This window comes from Calypte anna, chromosome 2 (assembly GCF_003957555.1).
Source record: "Calypte anna isolate BGI_N300 chromosome 2, bCalAnn1_v1.p, whole genome shotgun sequence".
Taxonomy (NCBI): domain Eukaryota; kingdom Metazoa; phylum Chordata; class Aves; order Apodiformes; family Trochilidae; genus Calypte; species Calypte anna.
The window spans coordinates 52952719-52975769 of NC_044245.1; the positions used below are offsets into that span (position 1 = coordinate 52952719).

Below are 23051 nucleotides of genomic sequence, written 5' to 3' on the forward strand. Positions count from 1 at the left end.
GAAGCCCTCCCATGCTTATGGGCAGTCAGAGAGAGGCCTTTGCACTGAAGTGCTTTGCACAGGAGGAGCTGAACAGGTATCTCAAAGCCCGGCAGGAAGAACATGTCCCAGGGCACTGCTTGGTTTGTCTTTGAGCTGCAAGATGTAAGCTTATCCTCAGTAAGCTCCTGCCTTTAATTTTAACATGTGCTCTTGGCCTTTGCAAGTGGGAGACTTAGTGAAGGCTACATGTAGTCCTTTATTTCTGTGGCACCTTTTCCTGCAAAAATTAGGGTAGTTTTATTTAGACGTACATTTTCATAACCTTTATTAGCTCAATGTTGGTCTTGCTGTTTGGCTTCCTTAGAATACCCAAAGAGCCAAGCCAGAGCACATTCTTTCACTGAGACCTTTGTGAGGTCTACGGTGACCATGGGTCTCACTGGAGGAATGTTTCTAGATTTCACCTAAGATTCTGTCCTATTTGCCTGTTTTTGTTAGTGTTGTTTCCTTGAATGAAGAATATATTCTAGACTTCATTATAGCCTAACCAAAATAGAGAAAATAAACAATGCCACGTTGTTTTTTTTCTTCTGTTTGAAGAACTGTAACCAAGTGATAGGAGAAAAGTAACTATTATATTAAAAAAAACAAAGCCAAAACCCAGTCAACCATATCCCCCATCATCATTTAAGCAAAGAATGAATTTGTATGTTTAGAATGTAAAGTAATTTTTTCCCCATTCTGCGTCTTGGTATACTATATAGAGCACTTTGTTGTATGCCATAGCAGTGTTGGTGTGGTGGTTTTTTGATAGGTAACCATCTTATGTGTTTTCCATAGCTTCATTCACTTGTCACTCATGATGGATAAAGGGACAGTAGTAGCTGGCTCTTCAATAAAGTGTGAGAGCTTTTGTGTGTTCATAATAATTGTATACAGTGCTGGGTGCTCATAACAGAGCTGCAAGGGCTATGTGATGTTTCTGAAGCCATAACTTAATGGGGAGATGGACACGCTCATGACTGTCCAAATAATTACAGAAACCAAACTAAAGAAATCAATACTTATAGATGAATTTAGTAAAGTTAAAAAAAAAAATAGTCATGAGAAAACTAATTGGAAAAAAATTGAGAATTCATTCATGAAATAATGGACCAAGCTTTATAAACTTCATTGTTTACAGTATGAGCTTTATGTAATACTTACGGTACTATAAGCTTTATTGAAGTTTTATGGTACCTTCACTTCACACATAACATTCACCATTACTGTTTCTCCTCCATTGCCATACAGGGAAAGGGGAAAGAATGATACCAGGATGATATCATGGAGTTAGTGGCATCTAAGTCTTTCCTGTCACTCTGGGAAATGCACTTGAAATGTAGATGCTTTCTTTTTATGGTGTTTTAAAAGAAGCCCTGGTTTCTTATTTCGTAGTAAAATAAATTTTGTTGAGTGTTACCAGAGTATGTTTTTGATTCATACATAGTCTCAAAGGTTGTGTTATGTGAAAAATTTTGGAAACCCATGGCATAAAATCTTAAGAAATATCTGAATTTTATTTCACCTTAGTTTCATGTGTTTCTTGTTGAGAGCAATACTACCTTATTCTGTCAATATTATTGAATAACCAAAATTATTTATCTTTTGCATTTCTTTTAAAACTGTGTGCAGTTGCTTTTAGTGCAGGGAACTTGAAGAATAGTTCTGAAACAGATAATTTTCTTCTTTGATGTTTATGGCAGCAACTGTCTTTTTTTAGGCAAATGTGCCTATTATTTCCACACACTTGGGGAAAATATCAATTCTCTCAATTTTTCTTGCATTTTCCTTCTTCTGTTTCTGATTTCAGGTATTCCTCATAGGTATTTATATCCAGGACAGAATATATGATGGGGAGAAAACTGGATCTTTCTGGTTTGACTGATGAAGAAGCAGAGCATGTGCTCCAGGTGGTTCAGCGTGATTTCAGCCTCCGTAAGAAAGAAGAAGACAGACTGAGGTAAGGGTAAAAACATGATTAAAAATATTGTTCTTTTTGGCTTAATACAAATTGGCTTGGGGGGCAGCTGTGGAACATGACCCGTAGTGTTGTTCTGTGCATTAATAATCATTCCAATTACAGAGACAATGAACATCCAAAGTCCTCCACACAAACTCAATTATTGAGAAGCAATTAATTTTTGTGTTCAGTTTGTCCTGGCCTGAACCATGGCAGTGTTCTCTGAATTATCTCAGTGTATTGCCTGGGAAGAGGTTAAGTAATAGCTGACTTTCACATAAACAGAAATTTACCTGAATTGTTTCCTTGCTGTAGTCAGTTCTTTTTCTTTTATTCAGAAACTTTGTCTGTATACAGACATCTGAAAGTGAAAAAGTTCAACTCATCCCTTTCTGGCAAAATAATCAATGGGACATTTTATTCATTGTATCAAGAAGTTAACTTCGCTTTCAGTCACCTGTGTACAAAATGATTGCAAGCAGAAACAACCAAGAAGAAAAGAAGTGAATCCTGTTGCAAGGTGTGTCAGCCCAGGAATTTTAGTATGTGGCAAGGCAGCTACTACCAGATGTGAATTGGTAGATCCAAAATTGTTCTTGTAGTGTCAGCATTATTTCCTTGAATTATTATGTTTTCTTAAATTTAAAAAAATTTCTTTGAACACATCAATATTTACTCCTTAGAACAGTCTGAACTTTTTTATACTTGACAAATACACATTTTCTTACCATATTACTAATGTCACAGAGATAATCTGTTTTTTTATCATTTAGCCTAAAGCTGAAGTCAGCAGAACAGGAAAATCTCTATAATAAACACAAAACTAGGTATATATTATTTGTAATTGGAACTGAGAATCCTTTCTCTGTCAGTTTTCTGTTACTATTTTCTGAAACTATTTGGAACATAAGGAACAGGAAGGGTTGCAGCATAGGCCTGATTCAGTTCTGGCATGCTGTGCCAGTTCTTGTTTGGGTTGGTAGAGCAAGTTGGCTGCAGGGATGAAAGACTGGATGAGGACTGAATGCAGACTTTTTTTTTCTTCTGTTTTTTTTTTTTTTTTTTTTTTTTTTTTTTTTTTGTTTGTTTTGCCAAGAGTTCTACTGGTTTGTTTTTTGTGGGTTTTAGTTTTTTTTTTGGTTTTTTTAGTCTTTTACAACAAAACCTAGAAACTATATAAGGAGGGTATATATGAGGGCTTGCTCCTGCTTTTTTATTTAACTGGTTGTATTCTTACTGGAGCAAGAATACCACAGTTAGCAAATGCTGGGGCATCTCATCTGTTCTGTTGAATCAGATTCTATAGTGAGAGGAAGAGGATATAGGGTATGCCAATAGAAAACTAGTTGGAAAGCCTGGATAGATTCACTTTTTGCTGGTGTTTGTGTTTTAACCATCTTGATGTTGTCTGTGAGACTCAATAATTGAATGATCACAGGTAGAAAACGTTTTTGGGAAGGAAGGTAAAGGACTGGAAATTAGTAGCAACACATGGACTCCTGTATGAGTTTTTTCCTCTTGACTGTAGTTCATGCCTTTTCAAGTATTTTAGTATGCTAAAGTGCTGCAGATAATGACCTGTACTGATGAAGTCAAAATTCTGAAATATAAGCTGGATGTGCCTTAAACAACCTGATCTAGTGGGAGGTGTCCCTGCCCATGCAGGGGGGATGAATCTAGATGATCTTTAAGGTCCCTTCCAACCCCAGCCATTCAATGATTCTCTGATTTAAGATATGAATTTAAATAATTTTAATTATATTAAAATTGCCAGTAAAATTCAAAGCTTTCTTATCTTTTTTTTTTTTTTTCATCAAGCTACTCCATGTGTTAAAAGGAAGGCTGGAACTTCATCTTTTTGTCTTAATATGTAATAGGAAATTTAATAATGTAAAAAACTTAGCCCTTGCTATAGATTAGATTTTTCAACTTGTAAGAGAGCAGATGAGTTCTTATTTTTGCTTTGATCTTCTTGGCTTTATTGCATTTGTTTTTAGAAAGTTATCACCGGGAAAGTCTACATTATAGTTTCACTGTATAAATGCTGCCAAGGTTTGAAATACTTTTTTTAAAGAAAAAAAAGCTGTCCATATATTTTTATATATTATACTGCTCTTAAAAAATTAAAAAATAAGTTATATCTGAAAGTAGTTTTTTTTTTTAATTCCTGTAATCATTAATTCCAGGTAGCAACATGAGTTTTTGGATGAAACTGTTGAAGCTTTTGCATGTGATACTTTATTAAAATAGTGTTTCTGTATAATTACTCATTCCATAGAAAGTTTTTTCTTGTTTGTTGTTTTGTTTCTTACACAATATTTTCACAGATGTTTCTCTAGGATTACTTCAATTGGTAGAAATTATTTTTAAGGATCAAACAGTACTTAAGGGAATATATGACAGATTTCCACTATACGAGGAGAAACATGAAAGTTAAGAAAACTGTAAGTGGTCAACAGCTTCAGCTTAGCTTTGCTTTGCTAATGGCAGACAAAGAGTTAAGTAGCAGACTAGAAGAAATGAAGTTTATCTTTACTCCTAACAAATGTTTTTAAGGTAGCAAAGTAAATGGCAACTGTTCTGAAATTAATATGCCCATATATTTTATGATTTTGCAGTTGTTACATATTTATTTTTCATGTTCTGTAAACAAAATGCCATGATAACTGTGTGGAGAAAAACCATATTGATAATTTTCTGCTGCAAAACTGTTTCAAATCTCTCTGCAGTGAGGATTTTTAGTGGTGGTTCTCTAACTTAAATCTTTCTCTTAACTTTGTTATCAGACAAGCTCTTGTACATTTTGTGAGAAAATTAGTTGGCTTAAAATAGTAGGTTAAGAACAAGATAGCTGTATGTAAATAGTGATTAGTGTGGTTGATTTGTTATGCCTTACTGCTTCAGATCAGCTGTTTCTTTCTTTTTTTTTTTTTTTTTTTTTTGCTATTGCACTCATCCTGGTATCAGATTAATAATATTTACTGTTCTCTGTTGCTTGTTCACCCATAATCTTTCTATTTTGATTATATGTTGGTTCTGTTCTTTGGCAGTAACGTTATGTTTTCATTTACTCCAGCATTAGTCTAATCATCCAGAGTCACCGAGGCTAAAATTGTACCTCAGGCTTGTAGCTGGCCTTGATTTTGGTGTGAAGCAGTTGAAACAGTTGAATTTATTTTCTTAATCTTGAATTCCAAATGTAACACATCAGCAGAATGTCAGAGATGGGGAAGATTGGACTGTTTTGATAGTTAAACTTTTTGGCATTTTACTGTGTATAACTTTGTCATATCTGCAGTTTGTGGTTTTGAGATTTTGTTTTATTGTTTAGGTTGTTTGGTTTTTTGTTTGGTTTTTTTTTTCTTTTTTTTTAAGAAATGGAAGAAGAAGGCTTAGAACAGTTTACAAGGTCAAATGTGTGTTTATGAGATAGGACTCTTTGCATGAACAGATGTATAAAAGATTGCTGCCTTTTATTTGTTTCCATTTACTGCCTGTGTATTCAATTTGCCAGGCTGTCTAAATGTGCTACTGTTTCTTCTCCTTCACTGTGGGTAAAATCAGTTCTCCCTGAAAAAACTGTTGTGGATTTTTTTTTTGCTTTTTTTTTTTTTTTTACAGTTACCACTAAATTAATAATCATTTATTAATGAAATTACCATTTTATAGAAAAAAAAAGATGGATCATCTTACTGTGGAAGAGGTTCCAAACCTGTCACATTTTAGCCATGTGGGCAGGTTAAAAAAGGGCTGTTCTGATACTGAATTTAGCATTCAGAACAACTGCCAAAGGAGAGAAGTCAGAAAGCTGGGCAAAGGGGCAGATACAGAAAGGGTTCAGTTTTGATCAGCTGTCAGCAAAGCAGATGCTTTATCTTTCAGCAGCTACTTTATTTTAGGAGGCCATAGCCTAAGCACTTCAAGGCATTTTCCCATAACCATTGGCTAACAAAAGTTTCTATCACTACTGTGAATGCTGAATCAGCCATTTGTGCCCTGGTGTTTGAGTGATGAAACTTGCTTTTTTTTCAGCCCTGCCCAATGCATCTCTTCTGGGGAAATGGTTCTCTTTTGTTTGGTGCTCTTAATCACCTATGAAAACGTATTTACAAGGAAAAATATACTGACTTTCTGGTGCTACATGGACATGAGGTCGTAACACTTTAATGTCAGTATATGTATGTGGGATAACTGAAAGAGCACGAAAGAAGCATTGAGAATCAACTGTCACCCACAAGTGGAAGCATCACCATGTTTAGTCTGATATTGTATTTCATAGCTAGGTTTGTGAATATCAGCTTTGCTCTTTTCATTTGTGCCATGGCACTTTCAGTTGTGGTGAAGTCAAACTGCAGTGATTCATGATTGCATCTCCAGCAGTGCTCTATCTGCAGAAAAACTGAGATGTGTGCACTCACTGGGGCACTCTCTCCACTCTGGTTGTTCTAGTTTTCTTTTAGCCAAAAAATTGGTAAAGAATTAGAATATTCTTGTGTAGAAGATGGTTAAATGTTTTAAGTTGAGAGATGCTTATGCCTGCTTTGTTTTTTCTGCTCCTTTTGTGTTGCAGCCAATTGCAGCCTGGGTAGACTCATGAAGAGTCTTCTTAAGAAATAAATTCTCGTACCTGACAAAACCCTGAAACCAATCTTTTTTTGTTTTTTCCTTGTCAGACTACTGTAGACTTCAGTGTATTCACAGTATGTGTCATGGGTCTTGTGGCAGATAAAATATTAAAGTCCCTTCAAACTCTGCTAATGGAAATATTGTCAGTGAGTCACATCAAACTGGCACCCTGCCAGCTTGGACAGCTATCTGTTGATTCTTCATATCAGTTCTTGTTCCTCCTTCCTGTGGCAGACTCATACCTTAAACCAAAAAAAAACCCAACTGAAAAACCCTGTCTGTGTTCCATCCACTACTTACCTCCAAACAAAGCCATTTTAAAGCTGTTTTCTGGGTGAGGAAGGAATGGGAGATTGGTCTCATTGTTACCAAAAGCTTCAGAGTTCCAACAGATGAATTTCTGATCAATACCTTGTTGCTCAAAATGATTTGATAAGGTCAGCCTGCCTTCTCTTCAGTCTGATAAACAGTGAAACAGTGTGGGAAGAGCAAAAAGAGCATTCTCTGATTTATGATTTTTTTTTTTTCCCTTCTTGTAGAAGGTGTATTCTGTTCTGCTTCTTGTGCCTTTTTATTAACTTCTCAAGGGATCCAGAGAAGGAGGTTGTAACATACTACTTCATTATCCCTGTTTCTGCCCCTGTGGCTTGAGAGCAAGGCAGCACTCTGCTAAGGAGAATGACAAGCACTTCTTTATGGGCTGCCCTGACACAGGCATCACTCTCCCTGTGATTAAAGGTCTGAGAGGTCCTTCTTTAAGAAAGGTCTTTCTTTAAGAAAAGTGCTTTTTGTGGTTTCCACATGAACACAGCTGCACACTTCTCCAGTGCAAGGCTCTGCTGAGCTGTCATAAATTTTGCACTCAAAAATAAGTTAAGACAGATTAGTGGTATGAATCAGAATCATAGCTGCAAATTAGTGTGTTATTTTGTTCCTGCTTTGTCTTATAAAACAAGATTAAAACAGCTGTTTCCTGGAAGTAAAGGTTCATTAAAAAGATTAAGAGCAAGACATCTTTATTTATAGATTATCACCAATTTTATTACCTAATGTTCCAAGTAGCAAAGAAACCTGTTGTCTAGCTCCTGCAGGCTGTCAGGATTAAGAGTTAATAGTTACTTTATCTGTTTACTAGAGGCTTTGCATTGTCACTGTGTAGCCCTTTCTCAACACTAGTGTTTAATGTTTTAACAAATATCCCTTAATGATATTCTCAGCTCAGGGTAAGTTTCTTGTCAAAAGATTGTGACTTAGATGAATTCTGCATGAAAGTCAGGTAGCTAAATGCTTGTTTTGGCTGGAGAGCCTGCAAGGGTGCACTTTGAAGCACATTTAGAAACTGGTACTTGTCACTAATTTTAAGAAACACTGATCCATATGTACTGTTTGCTGTCAAGTATTTCTGTGTTTGAGATCAGACAAGGGAATAGGTATCTCAGCACTGTAACAACACACGACTTCATGTGCAGTGCAATTGTGTTTAGTTGAGAGCCTGCTTCCCTTTCTTTGGTTTTCCCAAAGCTCCCTGCCCCAACACCTGATGTCCTGGTGCAGTGCTGGTGCATCAGCTCTGCTGGTTCAGCCCTGCTCCTGCCTCACCTATCAGCAGAGGAAGAGACTGTAGCTGGCCAGAGGGTAGGACCTGGTTTATGCTTTGAAAGAGAGAAATCAGACAGAGCACTGGAAACAATCTGGCATTAGAAGCAAAGAACTTTCAGCTGTTTAAGTTCTAGCATTGGACCTGATTTTTTTTTTTTTTTTTTTTCTGCCTAATAAAGAAAAAAATGCCAGGGTACTTCCAAAGAGCAGCTTATGTTTAGGTGCCTCTCAAGCCTGTTCTGTGCAACTTGCTTGTGCATGTTTGAGTCTATAATGGGGAGCCACTATGACTATACCTTTATTTGAACGCTATATAGATGCTATACCAAAAGCATGGATAGAACTTCTCAGTGAGTTGTTTGGACAAAGATAGGACCTCATTTCCAAAACCATAATTTTTAAAATTTATGCCAAGTGTTTCAATACAGGAAATTCCAGATGTGATTTTTGGCTTTCTAAAAATATATTTACAAATTTGGTTTCAACTGAGAGGAAATGCTGGTGGAACAAGCGTGATGAAGTATGAGAAATGATGTTTCTGAAAAGATGCAAGAAGAAAAAGCTTAATTTTAGGGAATACTAGAGAAATTTGTAGAGAAAGGAATGTCCCCAGCTAATCGTTTCAATATTGGACAAGCCATGGTAGATGTAGCTGAAGTGCAGCCCACATACAGTGTGCCAAACTTGCAGGACCTTTTGATAAGTATTTAATAAAGAAAGCAGTATGATGTTGCAGAGATGTTATAAAACTTATTTCAGGTTCTCGTTTTTAGTTTGGTTTTTTTTTGGTGGTAATTTGGTCTTCGTCATGGGTTATGACTAATCAAATTAACAGCTATAGTTTAGCTAAATGGAGTGAGTGTGCCTAGTGATGATGAATAGCTATAATGTAAAATCAATATTTAATCTCCCATACCTTGTGTACGAAGAGTCTAAGCCGTTAAACGTGACTTGTAGGAGTAATATTCTCCCATCTGACTAGCCCTGCAGTGCAGGGAAGGGATGTTCTCTTGAGTATGGACTCCTGCCCATACAATGTAGTCATGCTGAAAATGTTAAACCTAAAGTGCCTTTTGCAGAGAAGAGGCTTCTGCCACTTTTGCTGAAGGAATGAGGTTAAGTATGTTACCAATTTACCAGAAAAATCTTTGCTCAGTGTGACTTTATGGGAAAAATGTTCTGATGTTCATGGGCTGATAGAGGGAATCTGCTGTGTCACAGGTTTCAGGGACGGGGCGTTCAAGGGTCTATCTGAATGCTGTCAGTTTCTGGATCTTGTCTTGGTTAGGAGGGTGAAACACTTGGACCTCCCTCTAGAGTTCTGCCCTCTGTTGTCCTTTGAATTCAGAGTTATTGATTCTGGAGAGCTTATCTAGATTTGGGCAAACACTGCATTGGAAACTGGGCTCATCTACTCTGTGTCTATCATCTTTGTACCACCAAACTGCATCAAAATGCAAATATGCAAGCAGAATTATGATAATTTCCTAGTCTCATGTAAGCACTGTTGGGTGAATAATTAGCCTAAGAAGGATAAAAAAAACACATTACTGAAACATTGATCCTTGTGGTAAAAAAAAAAATCTTGTTAGTAGGAGGATGAAGAGTTGGGACATAAAATGAAATCGGATGCTGCAGTGCAGGAGAAGTAGTTTTTTTATGAGATTCTTAATTTGTTATTATTTATTTTTGAGGAATCAGGGAGAGATGTACAAAATGGCTGGGTCAGTTTATGTATTGCACTGTCTAAAGTGAAGATGTTATTGAAAGCAAAAATAACTAATTCAGAATCTGATGCTTCTGAAGATAAAATTGAAAGCATTAGTGTCTGGAGAGGTGACTTTCCAGGAGTTAGCTTAAGTTGCTAGGAAGAATGTGAAACAGCACAAGTACCAGGTCCTGGACAGTTGAATTTCAGGGCTTTGTTCCACAAGAGAAAGGTGTGGATAAGGTATCTGCACCTTGGAAGTATGGTTTAAATCCAAAGCTGGAAAGGCCAGATAGATGCTATGCAGTGGGAGGATTCACCTGCTGGATGCTCTTAACTTCATGGCCTTGTGTTTATGCCATCTACTGACATCTATTGGCTCTTGCTGTAGTGCTTCAAGTCAGTTAGTGGTTGCTGCACTTACAGAAGTAATTAAAAGTACTGTGGGTTTGCTGTGTGAAACCTGTGACTTTATTGAAGGAATGTGGTTTTATCCAGCTTAGGTAACTTTACAGTTCAAAATCTTCCACCAACTTATCTAGTTGTTATCTATGCATGCCCACATTTACCTTAAGTGTTTTGTTTCTCAGTTCAGGTGTTACTCTAATAGGACAATTCATAGTGCTTTCTCAAGTTATGGTAAAATATGTGAATAAATATGAAAAGACACGTTAAATTATGTGACTTATTCAGACCTTTTTCTTCATATAAGTGCTTACAGTATAGGGATGCTCTGAATTAATTTACATACAGTATTCACTAAGTTGTATGCCATAAGTGCCAACTCTTACAGTTTTGGAAGAAGTGTTCTATTCAAAGTGCTTTTTTTTTAAACGCTAAAAGCAAATGCTTTTACTGTGAGTCTCTATAGCAACATTCTGTAGACCTGTCCTTGACCATATCAATCTGGATGGATCTCTGAAGCAGTATGTTTTACCATCTTAAATATGCTCACCTTTGATTTTCAAGAAAAGAGTGTGATGAAATCTGTTAATCTTAAATATGACTTGTCATTTAAATTTGAAATTTGACTTAATGGTTTCTTTAGATACACATGCATTATGGAAGTTTAAAAGTACACCGCTAAACAAGCTAACATTTGCAAGAGGAAAAGACTTCTGCTTCTCCATAAAAAGCTGTAACCATACTTAGACAGTATTATATTATTTCAGAGGTACTAGATTTAAGGAAAGTAGTATTGACTGGAAATAGGATTTGCTCATCTTTTTATTTCAAGAGGAAATATTGTTGGTGAATCAAGGGGTAGTCTTCACATAAAGAATCTCTGTTCTTCACCAACACTGAAGCCTTTTTTGTGGTCAGCTCGTGTGTCCTCATTTGAGGAAAGAGCCAAGAACCACTGTTAAATAGCAGCACAGGAAGGAGACAGAGCAGAAGAGGACTGCCATGAATCAGTTGCCTTTTTGCACTGAAATCATTTAATAAAAATGGTGAATTTTTAATTCTTGTTAGTATTTCCTTTTTGAAGCTGATGAAGAACTGAAAGCTTGTCAGAATCTACATGGCAAACAGATGTTCAGTGTATGGAAGAAGCACTTATAAAAGGTAAGGTCGCTGTATTAGAAGGAGCAAAATGAGTGTTTTGTTCACTATGCTGCAGCTTAGGGGGTTTGTCACAGGATCTGCCCCAAACTACTGAGTTGGCAGAGATGAAAATGAATCTTAACAAATGGCTATAGTGAATTTGTATTCACTTAACACCTCATCCTCCAGGTTCTCCAGATTTCTTAACTGTCATGTACAGCTTCCTACGTAAAGCTGTGCCAGAGGAATGAGCTGTGCTAAGTATGTGATACCTGTTCTTAGAAATATGTCCTGAGGTAGGAACCTCTGCCATGAATTCATGGCAAGACAGCTGCTTTGTATGTTAAGATTTAATAAAACTTGTGCTGCATTCTTCACCATTCCAAAACAATCCCTTCCAAAATATGATATGTTTGCTTTCTGGAAGTTTCACAATGTGTACCTAGAGGGGAGCTCAATTTTTAGGGTTTTTTTTAAGAATGTTCTGTGTTCATGGTGAGTTTAAAGGACTTCCAGACAACTTTCGGAAGGGAACTGAGCTGACTGATTCAAGAAGTGTCTGTAAGAGATAGTTGATCTTTCTTTGTTCCACAGGTGGCAAAATTCTTAGCTTTTTTCTCTTAAATAGAATCGATGAACACTTTCAGCTAAAGGAAAAAGGAGCGAATTCCAAAGATGTCAAAACACGTTGTTAAAACTTCCAAAGTGTTGTTTCAGGAATGTCTTTGGAGAAACTTTCTAGCTGTAACACTTTCTAACATTTGGTTGTTGCATGTGTGAAATAAAATAGGTTTGCTTATGTCACCTCTGTGAAAATAATAATAATAATATAAAATAGTGGTGTAATAATGTCACGTTTTGCACTTAAAATATTTTAGACCTGCAAAGATTATCAGCTGTTGTATCTCAGCTAAGGGTGGTACAAAAGTCAGTGTACCACTAAGTAGTACTGAAGTGGGTGCTACCCAACTATATGATTCCACTCTGTGGTAAATGTGAGATAATGATAACTTACTCTTGAGCATTATGATAAGGAATTTCATGTTTGCTTAGAGGTAGAAGCTAACATATGGGCAGTTACTACAAAGTGATAGTTTTCCCAGTAATTGAACTTAGGGTGAATTAATATACTGCTGCCTTTATTTACAGTTGGTATATATTTGCTTCTGTGTCTGAGTTTAGAGCAACTCTTTCAACTGCACACCAGAGATGACTGTGTAGCAGCCTATTCCTTTATTTTTGATTGGAATGAAATATAATTGGTCAATATATTTGCTTATGCCTCCTTTTCTTTTTTTTTCTCTCTTTGCTTTAATGCCTTGATTTTCCTCCTAATTATGACTTAAAGTTCTCCTGAAAGCAGCTGAACTCATAACATACATTTTTTTTCTTTTTGCTCTATAGTACTTAGTAGAATTTATTAAAATTCTATTTTACTCATTCTATTACTGTTGATCACTATCCCAATTCCATGAAGAAAATATATGAAATTCTCTATAAAGCTGTTTATAATGGAGTTAGTATCTTCACAAATCATAGTGGGTTTACATTACTATAATTCTTAAATGTATTACAAAGATGTAGACCTATTACAGTTTTATGACAAGTGAGTTGTGGTTCTTGGTACTGTTTGGGTTATAATTTGGCTAGTAAATATTGCAAGACACAGGCTGCAAATGGTGATGTTTCCACAGTTTGAAAATATCCTTTCTATCTGAATTTAACTACTTTTTGTCAAGCACATGGAAGTGAAATAATATGGAAATACCACAGAACTCTGTGTTTGCATCTCAATCAGAAGAGCTTTAAATCAAGAAGCAATTAAAAGAGAAGCCTGTTGAAGGTGACAGGAATTTAATTTACTTTTTTTTCTGCTTTTCAGAAACATGTTGGGTGAGATGTAACAAATGTCTCTAGTACCTCTCTTGGCTACCTTTGGGTTTATCATTGAGGATGCTGGTGGCATCTCCCCTCCCCACAGTTTTCATGAATGTGTGATAGAGTTTCCAGTTTTGCTTTGAGCATAACGCTGGGAGGGATGGGACTGTTGTGTTATGACAGAAGCCCTGTCATTCACAGGAGGGCAGCTCCTTCGTATTGCTGCTGTCATCTTGGGTTTTTCACACAGTTCCCAAACGTGTGGAGGTGATAAGTTTCTTTTCTCTGTTTTGACTTTGAGTTTATTTGGGTTTTTTCCTCCCCCCCCTTACTTTTCCTGTGTAAGAAAAGCAAAGAAACTTGTGTCCTTTTAGTAGGAATGTTGAAAATGTGTTAAATTTTAAAGGCTTTGTAGTAACTGCTTTTAGCCTGTCAGTCAACCTGGAGGTAATGCTATGGCCATCTCTCATTACCTTGGTCACACAATAGAATGAAACTTTCTTTTTAGTTGGTGTGGCTTCTGCTGATAGCAAAATGTTACTTGTGAAACTGTCTCTTGAAAACTCTTATTTTGGTGGAATGTGGACTAATATGAAAGTAGTGAAATACTTGTATGGCAGGTATGGAGCATCTCCTGTTAGGAGGTGTATTATAGAAAATGTCATTAGTACAGAAATCTGTTCCATGTCATAAGATGCCATTTGAAGTTTCTAGATGCCTCATAAATATTGCCTGTTGATTGATCACTGTTGTGTTTTTACTGGTAGCTGCCTTTAGTGTGTAAGAGTGGCACATGAAGGTCCTTCTGATATAGCTAACTGGTCATCTAGATAAAGACAAAATTAATTTTACTGTAAATTCATTAAAGCGATTTTGGATTTTTCCCATTTAATATTTTACACAAATTGGTTTTGAGGACAGTTCTTTAATGCTGATGCAAAACCGAACTAGGCAGTACTGTGTACTGGTATTTTTGTTCTATGGTAGGTGGTGAATCTGTCTGAAATTAAGTGGCTCTAAGTTCAAAAAAGGAGCTCTTAAGCATCAGTTTATGCATCAGTCTGCTGAACTGTCTGTGTCTCAGCAGGCAAAGTACAGTAGCCTGATCATATTTTTGCCTTCTACTGTCTGAACTTTGATTTATTTTTCCCTGTAAAATTATTATTGTTTTTGCTATTAATAATTATTTATTTTCATACACTAATAGCATAATGGCAAGCCTTGCTTTCAGAGGAAGCAGGTGAGAAATTAGAGGAAGAGAGCCATGGCAGTAACACATCATAACAAGTCAGTTGTGTGCATTCAAGTTTGCCATTAATACAGGCTGGACTTGTAGCTCTCTGAAAGTGCAGACCTGAGATTTATAAAACCAGCTTAGAAACCTCTAAGTGGCCTGAGTTCAGAGAGTGGCATGACACTTACATTGAATTAACACTGGTGTGGTTAGAATATGTAAAACTTTTGGATGACAGTTCTGTAATCCAGGTGTAACAGATTTTCCCAGCTTAGACTGCATCAGTTGTCTGTAATTAACTGCTGGAAGGTGTTTTTTAATGTTTTGTAATGGGTCTGTGGAGGAATAGCCTTTATATTCTTCTAATTTGCCAAACTCTTAATTTAGTTCCAGGCTGGTATTTTTATCTTGTTGCAATTTGAATATAAATAACAGCAGAAAATAGTACAGGAGGGAGCAATTTTCTTTCTAATGAAAAAAAGAAAATAACTATAGTCTTTAGCACAGTCTACGATGACCAAAAGGTATTCTCTTGGCTAGCAGTTCTCTCAAACTTAATTTGGTTTTAATCAGTTGAGGAAGCAGATCCAAGCACTCCAAAGCAAAGCTTTCTGCCCTTGGGTAATGTAAAAAGATGCAGCATTCTCCTTTAATCAACTTAGGACTCAGTTTCATAAAAGAAAGGACAGCGACTCCATCATCACTTTAAAATAGAAATTCACTTTGTGCACTTTTTAGGGGTACATTTCCCTGGCTAAGTTCATAGCATTGGCACTTTTTGTGATAACTGAAGTTGCTTTTAAATTTTTCCTTACTCCCCTGTTTACAATAGCTGTGTAAAGTAAGGTATGCCTCAGACACAGTAGTGAATCCTGCTAGGAATGACAATTGGAACTGCTGGGATTTGGCAGCTAAGCATTCTTGTAGACTACTGAGCAAGCTATTTTCAACAATACATCTCTCTGTTTTAGGGGGAAATTCTTTAGTGTGATAGTGGTGAGACACTGGCACAGGTTGCCCAGGAAGGTGGTGGATGTTCCCTCCATGGAAGTGTTCAGGGCCGGGCTGGATGGAGCTCTGAGCAACCTGGTCTAGTGGGAGGTGTCCCTGCCCATGTAGGGGGGTTGGAACTGGGTGATCTCTTAAGGTCCATTCCAACCCCACCTGTTCTGTGATTCTATGATTAAAATGTTTTTCTATGCAAAGAGTCTTGGCCAAACAGCTCCCACCTTGAATAAGTTAGTAGAGGGGGTACTGTTGCAAAAGCAGAATGTGGTGGTCTAATATCATCCCCTTGAGCAGAAATTATGATCTTAAATATATGTGTTATTTTGGTATTGCAGTCATTGCTGCTTTAGCATCAATTATTAACTTTAGCATTAATTGCCATTAATGTGATGAGTAAATCAGCAATACATAACTGCAGTGTATGGGACCAGGCAGGCATTTTTCTTTCAGTGAAAGAGTCTTCTAATACTGCTGTCGGCTGTTTGGTGCAGAGAAGTAATCTCAGAAACATAGCAGAACATTTCAGGCATATCTTTGGTGTCTTCACATTTAACTTGCTCAGTGTAGTGGGATTTGCTTGCTTCAGCATTTTACAACACTTTGTAATGGTGATTGGGGTTATCTGAGACAAGGGAGACTGGGAAAAGAGAGAGGAAGAAGAAATAATATTGCAGAAGCCACTCTTATCCAGTGAAATCAAAGGCTGATGTTCACTTTATCCTGCTTTTGTTCTTGTGATTTGCTGCTAATGTGGTTTGTGAATCCAGCTCAGTTGGCTTTGTGCTGATAAAACTCCTCTTCAGTATTATGGATTGATTTCTTCACTTGCAAACAAAAGCTTTCAGTTTGGGTAGAAGTAGCTACCATAGAGGATTTAAAGCCAAGGCTAAGTCTCCATTTTTCTGAATAGTGAAAACTAAACAGCAAGGCACTACAACTCCAAAATACATAAGTACTTAAATCTTTGCATTTTAGGAATCTGGTCCAGTCTCCTACCTAGCATTGTAAGTGCCTCATGTAGCAAAACTTCAGACTGAAGCAGCTTGCCATAGAGATGCTAATGAATATTAACTCTCATGCAGTGTTTAGAAATTAGATGACAGGAATCACAAGCACTGAATCTTCTTCTAGGCTGCCAGGCTTGGAAACACAAACAAACATCCTCCACGTTTACTTGTGATTAGAAAATGTCATGGCTTAGGAGCAGTTATATTTGAATGTTGCCACGGTCTGAGTAAAACATCACCTGATGCTTTATGTTTAAATATGTTAAACCATTTTTTAATTGCGACTTTATTATTTGGGAATGCAGAAGAAAAGTTTTAGGATACGAAGAGCTTCTCAGACCTCTGTCTTTCAATCTGAGCAATTTACTTAGGGAACAAATCAATTCAGCTCCTTTATTGTTGATGAAGAGGCTTGTCTTCCAGAAAGCACGTCATTTGTTGGAAGGGGCTGTGTAAATAATACCTTTTGTTTCTTTATATCTCTTAATAATTGGCCAGTAGAGCTCCTTAGGCATAGATGAAAAGCTGTATAGCAATCTGGAAACTTTGTGAAGGGCCATTTACACTGTGTACTGACTTATCTGAGGCAGCTCTCTGGTGACAAGAGAGCTCAGCCTTTTTCTGTTAACAGTAAACTTTTGTGTGTGTAATAGGTGCTGCACATTCATTTCCACTATGGCTTCCATTTAAAATGATTTCTGTAGCAGTGGTAAAAAGATAAATTAAAAAGGTGGGTTAAAAACAAGCCTGAAACAGGGGATTATACTGTGATAATTTGCTAATCATCATGTAGAGTCATGTAGGTTCTTTTCAAAATCAAGGTATTCTGGTACATCTCAAATGTTTTAGAAGATTTTGAATTTAGGGAACTTATGTCTCTAGAGAAAAATTCAGAGAAGGCTGTTTATTTGCAAGTGCTGACTGGATCTACCTACTAATGCACACAATGCATGTTGTAAGGGTTATATTTCTTTCTGAACTCCTTGTTTGTTTCAAAATCTTTCACTGCTTAGATTATGCTAAGCCTTCCTTTTCCTACCTGGCTTGTGAGCTATTATTTACTGACTCATTTGACTTGATTGCACATGATGTGGTTCCTACAAAAATATTTAGGGTTGGCTTTAATGGATAAGCAAGTTTTTAGAAGATTGCACATACTGTCACAGTGTTAGAATTTGAGAAAATGAATCAGTTTCTATGGCTGTAATAAACCCCGTAGTGGTGTTTATTACAGAACATTTGGGCTGTATAATTACTGTCTCTGTTAATGATGTCAGAGAAGGCAATCTAAAGATTATTTTTAAACAGAGCTCACATTTAGCCCTGATGATATATTATTAAAAAGCTGATGCTGTTTCCTGGCAGAAGTAATTTTTCAGGGTGTTCATTTACCCTCCATGTGAAATCTGATGGAATTACCCTAAAAAGTGACTGGAAGGAGATCCTAGCACAGCAGTCCTCTGAGAGGCAATTTCTACAATGAGAACCTATGGTTAAAAGCCAAAAAACCTCATGTTTCCTGAGGACCAGATCTGCCATCAGCAATGCAGTAATCCTGGCTGTTGGTAGAGATCATCGTGGCTGCAGGAAACTTTCTCCTTGTGGGAAGGTCCCAGCTAGCATCAGGCTTGTGTTGTGGTACTCATAGTATCCCATCTCTTCCTTAGCTTGTGAAGCATGTGTTAGTGGGAGGAAAATTGCACTCATCTCACTGAAATGAGTGTCTGTCTGCACATAAGATGTAAGATAGGGTCTTGAAGCCCTTCTCTGGGATGCCAGAAGAGACTTAAATCTCTGCCGGTCCTATCTTGAGGAAGAGAAGGAGGTGGATTCATGGCCTTTGAATTTAGCAAGGTGCAGCAGGTATGATTGTATTTGGCTGAATAAGACCCTTTAATATAGACCTAGTTCAAGAAAACATAGTTTTGAAGTCCCATGATTACTGTTTCTTAGTGTTCTCTTATTAAATATGTTCTCTAACCCCTGCAAATTAAGTCTGCAAACCTGACTGCTGCTGCAAAAGTTGAGTTCTTTTAATTTCATGCCTTACTGCCCTATTGAAACAGCACAGGTGAGGTGAGAAGTATTGCTTGTGCAGCTCTTTCATCACTAGTAGGGCTACATGATTGTGAGTAATTAGATTTCTTGAAAAATATTCCACAAGAAGTAATAAAACCATCTCTGTTGTATTTTAGCAGTGTTGTGTCTTCAGGGCTCCTGAGGAATAAGTAGTTACATACTGATTTTCATCAAACAAGTGACTGAATACTCACTGGGAGAGTGTCTGCAACTCTATAAAACTACAGGAGAGTTGTGTTTCAGTACCACCTAATGTTTCTGGAACCATTATTGCATAAACCCACCCCTGAGGTACTAACATTTCAAAAGTTAAGATTCTAGGCATGCTGAGCCTCTTACGTAAGCCCTGTGACTAACAATCCTCTTAATGTTTTTAGTTTCCATCAAACACAACTTCTGTGTCTGTTAGCTAAAATGAGCCTTTCATAGGCAAGGCTTTAGCTTTCATTACAGACCATGATATTTAATAGCCAGAAATTTGGAATTATGGCTATCTATGTTTTGCTCATCTGTTTACAGTTGTCATTGGAACGTTAATGGTAAAGAACAGAATTGAGGCTTGAAAGGCAGATTTTAGTTGACTGCAAACATTCATAAAGTGAATAATACTCAGATTTCCCCTACTCTAGCTGGTTTCCACTAGCATTGATGGATAATCTGTCATTAGCTTTTGTTGCAAAAGATGAATTTGTTGTGTAAATGGTAACAGGGAAATGGGCTTTGAAGGACTTTTTTGTGTGTGTTGTGCAAGAAACAAACAAAAAAGCCAAAACTTCTCTTACATTGCAGGTTGTACTGTAAAGAATTTGGGTTAGGGGTAGGCTCTGGATGTATGTATGTATTAATTTATTTCTTGACAAACATGTAAAGCTAAGCGCTTTTTTTTGTTTTGTTTTTTCCTGAGCATGGATTTATACTGTGATTGCTATTACATGCAGTCCATAATTAAATATTTGTCTATATCTCATGTGGTATATTGCTGTAGAGAAAAGATGAAATCGTGACTTAAATTTGAAAGAATCTTAAAATTTATATTCTGTAGGAATTTCTCATTTGATCATATAATAAATTTTACCTTTTGATTAAATTTAGGCTATAAAAAAATTAGTTCTCCTATATTTGGATTTGTGAAGTAGTAAGAGGAGAAAATGAGATTTCTCTTCCCCCTTTTTTCCTATTTTTGTTGACCAAAGGAGAGTGTTCTCTTCCTTCCCTTTTCTCCTACTCTTTCTGTGGTATATAGGAATGATAATACTGCATTCTCCTCTGTTTCAGGCTTTGGGCAAATGTAATATTTATATCTCCAGTCTCTACCTGACAAATCTGTTAACAGATTTCTTTGAGGTTTACTTACAGAACATAGCAATGCAGAATAGTCACTGCATTAGCATCTGACATTGAGACAATTGTTCAACAGTCTGTGTGGCTGTTGTCCCTGTTAAATATATCTGTAAGAGTACTTTCCTACCTGGGGAATGATATTGTAAAGGTTTTTCATCTCATCTGATGGAAGGGTTAGGTAGCTGAAGGCTTTATCCTCACCAGCAAATTAATGTTTGAATAAGTTTATCAGCTTTTATATATAAAAATGATATAAAAGTCAGTAGCTAAAATCTTCTTGCTGTTCTGTCAACCTAGGCATTAAAAATACAGGTCACTCTCCAGTAAGTAATTTCTCAAAGACCTCTGGTTAAAATTATAGATGCAAAATTCCTTTAATTTACTTTCTGGAAGGCAAGAGTTACTAATCTTGCATTGTCCTAGGAATGCATTCTGTACTGCATGTTGTAAAAAAGAAACAGGAAAAACCTCAACTACCTCAATGGTACCTCAATGGACAGATTTTATCTGTCCCTTGGAGTAGTATTTTGGGTTGTACGTTAGAGCATTTGTCTGTAGGCAAGTAGGATTTTGCTTTTTAGGAGTCTTTTAGAGACACTTGGAGAAAACACATTATGTTTTTTATTATATTTTTTTAAGTTTCCCATCTTGGTTTTGTAGAACTTGAAATGTGCCACCATTCTAAATAGCCTATTCCTGATCTAATAAAAGTTAATTTTGCTCTTCTGAATATAAACACTAAAACATGGCTGATGATTTAAAAAATGTTTATTATTGTAAGCAGTATATGCAGACTTAGGTTGATTGCTTTAATATAATTGAGAGTTGCAAACTACTCATTCAACTGGAAGAACAGGCCTTTACAGCATATCAGGAAAATCTTTTTATTTGGTGAATTCATCACAACAGTAGTGCAGTGATAAAGTGGTTCCATAATATTAAGCTGCCAAGTATGATACAGTGGTCTTCTTTTTGAAATGTCACATACCTGACAGGGATAAATGCGGGATCTTTCAGGGTTCTTTAAGTTTTCTAAAATCCTCTGTAATTATTTTAATAGTACTTGAGGCACAGAGGCATTGGTCAGATGGAGTTAAGAAAGGTTGCTTTGTTTGGGGGAATTAAGCTTAACCTGAGTTGAGTGTTTGTTTTTTCCTGTCTGTCCCAACTGATTTTTAAATCACATTTCTGGTAGTGCCTTTTCCTGAATATAGTGTTTTATGAGTTTTGTAGTTACTGGAATACAGTATTTTGCAGGACAAATGCAACCTTCACACTTCTGAGATGTTAGTTTAATTGCTATTACTTTCATGGAACATTTCTGAATGCTCCATGCATGCAGCATTCTGAATGCTGCTTTGTCCTCATCTCTCTCAGCTGGTATCACTGCAAAGTTCTTCAGAAAAGTCATGTTCATGTTGTATGTCTAATGATTACCCATTCCTGATTAATCTGTGTGTATTGTCAGTCTGTATCCTTACCACAGCCATGCAGATTTTCTTTCTGGTGCCTTTTGTTACAAGTCAAGGAGGAGGATTGTGTTAAGCCTGTCCAGGAGCTAGGTTTGTCTCACTATGGATAAGGGCAGCTCTGGTGCAGCATGAATATTGTTTCCTTGTCCTGTTGTGTTTCATTGGAAATTGACTGTCATGTTAGGCTCCATGTTGCAATAATCCAGAACTGGTTTTAACTTTCTTCTGCCTCCTTTCCTCTGTCTTTGATCCTGCTCTGAAAGTAGCAGTCCTATCTGGTTCCGAACTGTGCTGCTTCTTGGAGGTCCACCACCTGGTTACTGACCTTTCATAGAAGAATTTTAAACTGGACAAGCTTGACATTGATAGAGGAGAGGCTAGGAGCCAATTTAAGCACCCTGGGAAACAAAGCTGATCCTTTTCTAATATACTTGCAAGCTTAGCTGAGCACATACTTGGCCTGAGAAAACCAACATGGTTCTATGGGTACAAAGATTGCAGCTGGGTAGAGACCTTTACTTAGGAATGGATTAGCTGGGCATGGTGACCTGGGCTCTCAGCCTTCCTGAGGGTGTGTTGGGGATTTTTTTAGCTTCCAGAATTTGAGTTAGAATATTGGCATTTCTTGAAATAAGCTTTTATATGTGGTTTAACAGAGGTTTGTTCATGTTCCCTTTAGTATTAGTAACAGTCAAAGGTTTAGTCTTGAAGATGCAAGCTCTCTGGAACCATGGAGATTTGTCAGCTTAAATACTGTATGCAACATTCTCAGCAGAGCATAAGAGGAGTATTGTTTCTGCCTTAGCTGATACTCTTTAAACACTGTAACAATGGGTCCAGTGATTTAAACTTGAGGTTTACCTTTTTTTGTGTGTTAAAGAATTACTTGAATGAGCCATCGGTTCTGTTTTTATTTTAATGAAACAGTACAAGTATTTTCTGTTTGCAGTGTCACCCTCCAAATTAAGGACGTTCTGTTAAGAAAATAAATAAAGGTCAGAATGGAGGCTTCTGGCAGGTAGAGACTGTCAAGCCAGAAGAGTTTGAGATAATCTCAAAGGCCAAACAAGTTTTCCTGTGTTAGGCTGCACTAGAGGAAACAAGGCAAGCCATATTGGTGTTGCATACAGATTTCACCCTCTGACACATCCTAAGTGTCTAACTTTGACACACATAATATTTGTGCTAACAACTGGAAGAGGTGAGGGAAGAAAATTATACAAAGGTGTAAAGGTTTTTTGTGAGGTTGTGGGGAGGTGGTAAGACCAGCTTTGATCTGAGAATTGTTTTACACTGTTTTACATATTCTGCTGTCCTCTCTATTTCCATTCTATTGTGCTGTCATGACTAGCATCTAGATTAAGAATGTATACTGAGTAATTTTTTTCACTTTTAACCTTTCCCTCATCAACATGCCATCTTGTTTTTCTAAATTATGAAAAAAATAAAATAAGGCAATCTTAGAATCATATTCTTACGATGTGTTATGAAAAAGTTTAAAATTCTAAGATGCTGAATCTTCTGGGAAGCATTTTTATGAATAAGTATTTGTGATACGAATGAAGCTTTT

General features: G+C 36.7%; 1 protein-coding gene across 2 annotated transcripts in view; it reads left to right on the top strand.

Annotated features, from left to right (window-relative positions):
* The first annotated feature begins 1874 nt into the window (after window positions 1-1874).
* Window positions 1875-23051, top strand: part of MYRIP (myosin VIIA and Rab interacting protein) — a 207252-nt gene continuing 186075 nt past the window's right edge. For both annotated transcript variants that reach the window (XM_030445027.1, XM_030445026.1), the window contains exon 1: window positions 1875-1984. In XM_030445027.1, the coding sequence (XP_030300887.1) occupies window positions 1875-1984 (110 nt within the window). The remainder of the gene's footprint in view (window positions 1985-23051) is intronic.